The sequence below is a fragment of the Canis lupus genome, chromosome 26 (assembly GCF_011100685.1).
Source record: "Canis lupus familiaris isolate Mischka breed German Shepherd chromosome 26, alternate assembly UU_Cfam_GSD_1.0, whole genome shotgun sequence".
NCBI classification, from domain to species: domain Eukaryota; kingdom Metazoa; phylum Chordata; class Mammalia; order Carnivora; family Canidae; genus Canis; species Canis lupus.
The window spans coordinates 9,212,572-9,222,188 of NC_049247.1; the positions used below are offsets into that span (position 1 = coordinate 9,212,572).

The 9,617-nt window shown below is 47.7% G+C and overlaps 1 protein-coding gene across 17 annotated transcripts in view; it reads left to right on the top strand.

Moving 5' to 3' along the window:
• The window catches only part of CUX2 (cut like homeobox 2), a 285,094-nt gene that overhangs the window by 269,091 nt on the left and 6,386 nt on the right, over positions 1 to 9,617 (top strand). For 16 of the 17 annotated variants that reach the window (XM_038575085.1, XM_038575075.1, XM_038575088.1 and 13 more), the window contains 3 exons: positions 4,061 to 4,330; positions 5,474 to 5,662; positions 6,847 to 7,120. In XM_038575085.1, the coding sequence (XP_038431013.1) occupies positions 4,061 to 4,330; positions 5,474 to 5,662; positions 6,847 to 7,120 (733 nt within the window). Of the gene's footprint in view, positions 1 to 4,060; positions 4,331 to 5,473; positions 5,663 to 6,501; positions 6,680 to 6,846; positions 7,121 to 9,617 lie in introns of those variants that run through there. The other variant, XR_005379159.1, reaches the window with a different exon arrangement.

Below are 9,617 nucleotides of genomic sequence, written 5' to 3' on the forward strand. Positions count from 1 at the left end.
TTTCTTACTGGTCTGTCCCATTCCCTCTCCCCCCATCTCCCTTTTTCCCTGCCCCTCTCTCCCACTCTGTGCCTGGCTCTACTCTGTGTTCCTCTGTCATTCCATCTCTCTCCTTCCATGTCTCCCTTGCTGTCTCCGTCATGACTAGCTGTTCTTTTTACCCAGGACATGGGACTTTCTAAGCTACAACCAGCAGAGTCCTGGGCAGACAGACCAGTTGGTTGCCCTGCTCCCCGCTCTGCCCCAACAATATCCCTGCCCCATGCCCTTGCTCAAGCCCCAGCCAACCTGACTATTCATGTCCAACCTCCTTTATAATTAGAGTGCTCCTCCTGATAGAGTTAATTTGTGAATCTTCCAATAGTTTTGTCAGAAGTGGTCCTTGGAGGACGCCCGGGTGGCTCAGAGGTTGAGCGTCTGCCTTCGGCTCAGGGCCTGATCTGGGATCCGGGATTGAGTCCCGCATCAGGCTCCTTGCAGGGAGCCTGCTTCTCCCTCTGCCTGTGTCTCTGCCTCCCTCTCTCTCTCTCTCTCTCTCTCTGTGTGTGTGTGTTTCATGAATAAATAAAATCTTTAAAAAAAAAAAAAAAAAGAAAAAGAAGTGGTCCTCAAAGTCTGAGTTGTCAGAAAAGGCCAGCGTCTGCCTAGAGGCTTCTGATTTCAGAGTCATCTTCTAGGTTTTCCCTCCATCTCCTCATCCTGCTCGCTCTCTATTTGGAAATCTGGCCCTAGGAAGGAGATGCTCCTCTTCCGTGCCAGTGATGGATGGACTCTCAAAACAGTCTCTTGCATTCCCAGGCTGGCCCTTCCCCACCAGCATTGTGTGTCTGTTGGTGACAGTGATGGGGAGACGTGTCAGCTCCAGCATCACATGGATGCCACTTGGATAACCAGGATCAGCCCAGTTTAGGGGCAACGAGGAATAGCAGTGACTTCATGCCAGATGTGGGCTGCCAGCCCCACAGCGCCATGATACCACTGCTCAGAACTTTAAGGCTTCACTTTGCACCTTGCAAAGGTACACAGTGGTCCTGACCAAAATTTATTCACTCAACAGTCTTCTGCCCAGCACCTCCTTCCTCTCCAAGCTCTAGAACCCACCTATGACGAATGTGTTGTCCCGGCCTTGCAGGGGCTTGTGGTGGATGAGAGGACAATGTCAGATATAAGCAGACCTCAGCTTGCCACTAGTCCCTGTGACACCTTGGACACACTGCCTAACAGCTCTGAGCCTCAGTTTCCTCCTCTATAAAATGGGATGACATGGTAGCTACCTCCTAGAAATGTTGTGAAGGTCACTTGAGATCACATAACACTATGCTGGGCATGTAATAAGTACACAATAAAAGGAAGCTTTATTAATTATTATCATCATTATCATTGTCATCATCTAGTAAGGGTGAGATCTGACATAAGAGAGAAATGATAGTGAAGTGTAACAGTGTAGTCAGGGTGCTGTTACACCTTAAAGCTGCATCTCTGGGAAGGGACATTTGGGACTAGGTCTCAAAGGATGCATAAGGAGTTCAGGGTTAGGGAGAAGGCCTTCAGGATGGCAAAGGCATAGGGGCTTAGAAAAGCCATGGAGGGTTTTTTTGGGGGGTGGGGGGTTGGTGATTAGAGCTGTCAAAGTAGCTCCAAGTCTGTGGGGTTGACTCTTACAAGAGAGTCCAGAGCCTTAAACACTGGGACAGGAGGGCACATTTCTTGTGCAAGAGTCAATAGGAAGCCATTTAAGGTTCTGGAGCACCCATCCAGAGCAGAGGCTCAGGATGTCCTTTCTGGAATCAAAGCCACAGAAGATGGTTGTGGGGCTCTTTTCACTTCCTAGCCATCATACATACATCATATTTTTATACTTAAATTTCCAGCAGGCAGCAGCCAAATGTCTTAAAGAAGAGGTATTGTTTCTAATTTGCTGGAAGGTACCTTGCAGACCAGCACTGGGATTCCTCAGTCCTCCACCATGATCGCACCTCCTGGCATAGTGGAGAGGCTTAGTTCATGCTGGAAACCCCAGTGGGTGGCTGACTCCTCAGGAGGTGACCTGCTTTATCTCATGGAGTCCTCTTGATAGCACCGAAGAGGGTTGGTGCAGGCATGGTGCTACAAGCTCTGTGGCCCCATTTAACAGATTCAGGGACTAGGGGTTTGGCGAGGTCATCCTACCCAACAGGTCTTCCAAATGGCTCTTTTTTTTTTTTTTAGATTTTATTTATTTATTCATGAGAGACACACGGAGGGAGAGAGAGAGGCACAGACACAGGCAGAAGCAGGCTCCATGCAGGGAGCTGGACGCCGGACTTGATCCCAGGCCTCCAGGAACACACCCTGGGCTGAAGGTGGCGCTAAATCGCTGAGCCACCTGGGCTGCCCCCAAATGGCTTTTGACAAAGGAAAACTGTGGCTTATAAACTCACTTTTTTAAATATGCCAGTGCAGGGATCCCTGGGTGGCATAGCTGTTTAGTGCCTGCCTTTGGCCCAGGGCGTGATCCTAAATCCCACATCAGGCTCCCGGTGCATGGAGCCTGCTTCTCCCTCTGCCTGTGTCTCTGCCTCTCTCTCTCTCTCTCTTTGTGACTATCATAAGTAAATAAAAATTAAAAAAAAAAAAATAATAAAAATAAATAAATAAATAAATATGCCAGTGTAGAATGGATATATTTTTCTTTTTACAGCTTTATTGAGATACATTTGACATACTAACGTCGTGTAAGTTTAGAGCATACAATGTGAGGATTTGATATGCTTATATACTGCAAAATGTTTACCACAACAAGACTGATTAACACATCCTTCACCTCACATAATTACCATTTTGTTCTTTTGGGAATAGTAAAGTTCTATGCTCATATGCAAGTGTCAAGTTTATAATGGCGAATTGTTCACCATAGTCATGCTGTACATTAGATCCCCAGGACTTCTCTTATGTGGACATCTTTTCATTATATTATTTTTAATTGCTTTGGGGAATCACCATATTTCATTTAATCTCTGGTGGTCAAGTTTATAGAGGGTTTCTAAATTATTTTTTGTAACTTTTCATTTTTTGAAGCAATTCTAACTAATTAAAGAGTTGAAATGATAGAACAGGACTCCCTGTACTCCACACACAGACTCACCAATTGCTGATTTTGTCACATTTGTGCTCTTTCTCTCTTGACCATTTGAGATGTTAGTTGACAACATCATATCCCTTTACCCCAATACTTCAACAAGTATTTTCCAAGAATGAGAAAGCTGACAATGATACAATATCATTGATGTAGCCTACTATCTATATTCAAGTTTCTTTGGTTATCTGAATAATATTCTTTGTATAATTTTTTTTTCAAGTAAACTCTGTGCCCGACGTGGGTCTTGAACTCACGACCCCAAGATCAAGACTCGCATGCTTCACAAACAGAGCCAGCCAGGTGCCCCATCCTTTATAAAATTCTGTTTCTCCCTGTCCAGGATCAGATTCAGGAACCCTTGTGTTTCATTGTCATGTCTCTTTAGTCTCCCAATTTGAACATTCTTCTGCCTCTCTGTTTTCCAATTTTGACATTTTTAAAGCCCAGAAGCCAGTTATACTACCAACTGTCTCAATTTGGCTTTGTCTGATGTTTCTGTGTGATTAGGTTCAAACAATGCACTTTGGGCAGGAGTATCACAGAAGTGATGCTGTGTCCTTCTCAGTACATTGCATCAGGAGGCACCAGTTGTTGATTTGTCCTTTAATTGGTGATGTTAACTTTGATCATTTGGTTAAGGTAATATCTGCTAAGTAGCTATACTGTAGTGTTAATATTTTTTCCTTTGTAATTAGTAAGTACCTTATTGTAATTAATAGGTATCTTATAGGGGGATACTTTGAGACCATGTAAATACCCTACTCTTTATCAAACTTTCATCTGCTAGTTTTTGCATCTGGGATGGTCCCTGCCTAAGATATGCCTATGGTGGTTGCAAAATGGGCTGTTGCCCACACGTGGCTCTAACAAACAAGAGCCCTAACCATGTGTGTCTGTTCCAAATGGCAGTAACTGCCTTGTCTGTCTCTCTGTGGCCCACAGCCAGTCCCACGGAACCGAGGTCATCGCCGTCCCCACCCCCTAGCCCCACAGAGCCGGAGAGGAGCTCCCAGGAGCCCTTGATCCTGGCACTGGAAGGCAGCAAGGAAAACCAGCAGCCAGAGGGACGCTCCAGCTCCTCGCTTGGGGGGAAGATGTACTCGGGCAGCCAGACCACAGGGGGCATCCAGGAGATTGTGGCCATGTCCCCCGAGCTGGACACATACTCCATCACCAAGAGAGTCAAAGAGGTCCTCACGGACAACAACCTAGGTACAGGATGGCGGGAATCAGGGATGCTGCCTCCCACCCTGGTTGGCTCTTCCTTGCCTTGAGCAGAGTGCCCACTGTGAGATCCCGGGGCCCAGGGTCCAGCCTGCAGGGGCATCCAGGACCCTCTAAAAGGCATCCAGTTTGGACCTGGGTCCCTAGAATAGGACAAATGGGGTGAGTGTAGGTCTGATATGACCTGAAGTCCTCAGCCCACAGTGACAATGAGACTCTAGCACAATCCTGACCCAGTGCTGAGCCCCCTCCCCTCTGGGGACACAGGAGAAACCTGTTCTAGAACTCTTTCACTCTGTGGGTCACAGACTTCTCTGAGTCTCCATTGCCCGTCAAGCCCCTCTCCCAAAGGGATGCACACAAACCCCAAATTCTTCACTGCAGTTTCTGTTCTAAAAATAAGACATGTTCATTATTTTAAAATACCAAATAGTACAGAAAAGCTAAAAAGTAGAATTCCACCAAGCCCCCATCACACTTCACAGGTTTTATATATCTTTGATACTTTCTGAAAACACAAGAATATATGTATACCTGATTTCTTAATTTTTTCCTATGTAGATGAATTTACATGTCCTATAATTTGCTTTAAAAATGATTAGACCACCTGCAGTCTTTTTCCCTGTGGCAAAGTGTTTCAGGCCAAGGATGCCCCACATTTTTTTACCCAATTGATGGACATCTTGCTATTTCCAATTTCCTACTGCCTCCAAAACTGTCGGTATGCATCTTTGTGCCTTTGAGCAAATGCAAGTGGAAAATAAATCCCAGGCAGGAGAATTGCTGGATCAGAGGGATATGCACACCTAAATCTTGGTAGAATTTGTCAAATCACTCTCTAATGAGATGATACTAATTTGTACACATGAAGTTTTCAGACATGCTCAGGGATCTTCTCGGAGTGATGGAAACCTTAATTATGAAAGCATTTTTGTTGATAGCTGTGGCATCACCTAACTCCAACCTCCTATTTTGCAGAAAGGTCCCCTCCAGGTTCATGCTGGGTGTGGGTTCTCCCATGTGTATGGTCCTTCCCCCAGAGTGGAAACGGCCTGCGTTCTCCTCTTTTTTGTCTCTCCTGGGTACACTCTGCCCAGCCTGAGGTAACAGGTTGCCCTCCCCTGTCCCTAGGGCAGCGGCTGTTTGGGGAGAGCATCCTGGGGCTGACACAGGGCTCCGTGTCTGACCTGCTGTCCCGCCCCAAACCCTGGCACAAGCTGAGTCTGAAGGGACGGGAGCCCTTCGTACGCATGCAGCTGTGGCTCAATGACCCCCATAATGTGGAGAAGCTGAGGGACATGAAGAAGCTGGAGAAGAAAGGTGAGCGCTGGGGATTCTGGGGGTGGCTTCAGGTTTTTCCATTGGAACCATATCTAGTTGCAACCCAAATAAAGCCAGGTCTCAGTAATCCCATCTCAGGCAGCTGCGGGGCTGCCAGAAAACAGCAATCCCCCAGAATATAATTGAAAGCAACTAAAACATTTACGGTTCCTCCCATGAAAACCACAGTACCCCACCTCTCAGCCTCCTTCCATACACCCGTAGCGGCTTCAAAATCTTTTTGCCCATCCCAACTGTGTATTCCCCAGAAGGTGTGTTGTGTCTCTCTCTCTTTCTCTCTCTCTCTCTCTCTCTCTCTCATCCCCCTTTGCCTGTTACCCAGATTCTACACAATGAAGCACAAAAGTGGCCCAGCAAACAGGAATCCTCTCTCCTGGGAGTGGGCAAGGAGATTGCGGATTCTTCCCTCATCCAGTATTATAGCCCTGAAAACATGAGCAGGCATGGAGCACCTGCTGTGTGCTCAAGCCTGTGCTGTGCTGAAGGGATTTTAAAAAGCTCAGGGTTGGGAGAGGAGATACAAGGAACTGAGAAACTGTCACCCAGGGCACCAAGGCAGTTTCCAGTGGGGGCCCAGGGCCAAGCCAGGCCGGGAAGGGCACAGGAGCTGTTGGCAGCAGTTCTCTGCAGTTGAGAACTTGGCCCACCACTCCCTGGCTCTGTAACCTTGGGCAAGTTTACTCCCTCAATGCTTCATTCTCCTTCATCTGAAGAATCTCAGGGCATTGCTGAGAGGATTAAATTACAGCCTCCATTCTGAAAATGGGCTTCTTTTCCCCACATTTTGGTGGTTTGGGGTTGAGATGCATATCATGCAGTTACAGGAATCGTTTAATGTCCCTCGCCTGCAAGACTGTAGTGAACTTCAGCGACACTTGTGTCAACCAAGACAACACTGAATAGCACCCGATGCTGGGCACTTCCTGTGTGTGAGGGTCCAGCTAAGCTGTCTGCATGCTTAACATCTGGGTGCTAACGCCGGGAATTCAGAGGCAGGTGTGGGCAGACGGGCATCTCAGTGGAGGGTTTGGGAGGATGTGGAAGCAGATCAAGGAGGGAGAAAAGAATGAGACTTTGAGGCCAGCAGCGGGTCCCCCGGAGCCACCCCAGGGGACGGGTCTCTGCTCGGCCCCACTCAGTGCTTCCTCCCCAACCCTCCCCAGCCTACCTCAAGCGTAGGTACGGCCTCATCAGCACCGGCTCCGACAGCGAGTCTCCCGCCACCCGCTCTGAGTGCCCCAGCCCCTGCCTGCAGCCCCAGGACCTGAGCCTCCTACAAATCAAGAAGCCCCGAGTGGTGCTGGCGCCTGAGGAGAAGGAGGCGCTCAAGAAGGCATACCAGCTGGAGCCCTACCCCTCCCAGCAGACCATTGAGCTCCTCTCCTTCCAGCTCAACCTGAAGACCAACACGGTCATCAACTGGTTCCACAACTACAGGTGCGTTCGGGGCCGTGTCCACGGGGAGGGAGTTGGGTCCCCACCACAGGGCCTCTGGGAGGGAGGTGAGGAGACCTATTGCCTAGGTGTTTAGATTCAGAATCCAGGCAAACCTGGGTATAAACCCAGCTCCACTATTCCCAGCTGTGAGCACCTGAGCACATCACCTCACCGCCCTGAGTCTTAGTCTTCTGACCTATCAAATGGGACCCATAGTGGGATCTGCTTCCTAGAGTTGTCCTGAGGATTCAGTAGGCCACCATATTTACATAACATACTGGCATGGAGTAGGTGATGATATTGTTGTCACTATCTTAATTATTCACCCAGTTTGTATCCAAGGAATGGCATTTGGGACTCTTGGCCTCTCCCACTTCCAAGGCCAAAAGAAATCCCTCTAGCAGCCCCTGGAGGAGTGGGTGATTCCTATTTCTGTGGCTGCCTCCCACTCACCAGTCCCTAGTCTTGGGGCCATTGGCCTGCAGTGGCTGGACTTCCTGGGAGTCCAGTCTCGGAGCTGGCTGGAGTTGTTGACTGGTTTCAGCAGTGCCCAAGGAGATTGCAGAGAGGCTCCCTGGGTTCAGTTGAGAGCCCTGTGGAGAAGGCTTGATGGGATTCCCGGAACCATCTCTGAGCCTCCCCTCTGCTCCTCCCCACTAAACATCCTGAGCAGGAAAGGTCACTGGTGTCCATGTGGTGCCAGAGAGAGTCTGTCCACATGTCCCAGGGACAGAAAGAAGATCTCTTGCACCCCAAGGGAGCCTGGAAAAGTAGAACATTTGGAACCTCCTCTCTACACAGCCCAGGCATAGGCACCCCAAAGACCTGAGTTCAGTCCCACCTTGGCTGTGTGTTCTTGGGCAAGTCACTATACTTCTCTGAGTCTCATCCCTATTTTATAGATAGACCGATAAGGAATCTTTTTTTTTTTTAAGATTGTATTCATCTATTTTTGAGAGACACAGAGAGGGAGATAGAGACATAAATAGAGAGAGAAGCAGGTTCCCTGCAGGGAACCTGAGCTGAGCCAAAGGCAGACACTCAACCCCTGAGCCACTCAGGCATCCCGGCAGATAAGGGATCTAATACTTAGCCCACAATGCTGAATCAGGGATCAGAAGAAAAGACTTAAGGCATAAATATATTGTTAAATATTGCTTATGCTCTGGCTCAGACTCAGGGCCTTCCAAACAGCAACTTACATAGGTCCTCAAATCCTCACATCCTCCTTCCTCTCCTGGGGGATGTAGAGATGTCCTCTCCCTTCCTGTCCTCCACAGGAACTGAGCACTCCATTTTTATCCAACATGTTCATTCAACAAATAGTTATGTATGCACAATGATCCAAGATCTGGAGATAACAAGGGTTTAAACCCATCATCCTTGCCCTTAGAGAGCTTAAAACTATGAACCAGATCATTTGACTACAACATAATTGTTATAAAACAATTGGGGAAGAAGGGCTAGGGAAAAGCGAATTCTGTCCAGGGAAGACTTTACAGAAGAGGTGGCATTTGAGCGGGGTTCTGAAGGATAACTAGGAATTTGCACCGAGGAGCAGAGAGAATTCGACTCCCAAAAGAAAGAAACTGGTTTCAAAGAGTTATAGAAGAATATATTATTTCATTTGGTAAATGTTTATTGAAGATCTACTCTGTACCATGCACAGAAGACAATAGGACAAAGTACTTGCCCTTAACATCTCTTACAGACCTGCAGGGAAGGTCACTATTAAGTGAGCGCTCATATTAATGTATCATTACAAATTGCAGTGAACTCTGGGAAAGGGGAACAACAGGATGTTTTAAGAATAAGTTACCAGGGAGAAGCGCCTGGGTGGCTCAGTTGGTTAGGCGTCCAACTCTTGGTTTCAGCTCAGGTCATGATCTCAGGATTGCGGGATCGAGCCCCATGTCAGGCCAGGTTCTGTGCTCAAAGTAGAGTCTGATGGATATTGTCTTATCTGCTCCTCCCCCCGCTTGCTCGCTCTCTCTCTCTCTGTCTCAAATAAATAAATAAAATCTTTAAAAATATATAAATAAATAAATAAATTACCAGCAAGACCCTGCTATAGATTCAGGAGTCAAGAATTTTTTTAAAAAAGACTAATTTGTACTATGATGTGAATAACTATTAGCCTCATATTTATATTTGCTCTACAGTTTGGACAGTCTAATGATGGAACTTCAGACATTGAGCCATCCTAAATGCCCCTTCAATCCTGCCTCGGTAGAACCCATTAGGGCTGTCCCTGGTCCCAGCAGCTCTTCCCTCTTCCAGAGGAGACCGAGGGTGAAGGTGAAGTCCCCTGGAAGGTGGGCTAAGGCCACCTGTGTAGAGGGGCTGGAGAGTGAACCAGATGACCCCTCAGAGTCCTTCTAGGAGGATACTGGGGTAGGACCCCATCCCCAACCTGGACAAGGAACCAGGGAAGCAAGAAAGGATAGCCAGATAATTGGCTTCCCAGCCCAATCACGTGCCCTGTGATCATAGCAAT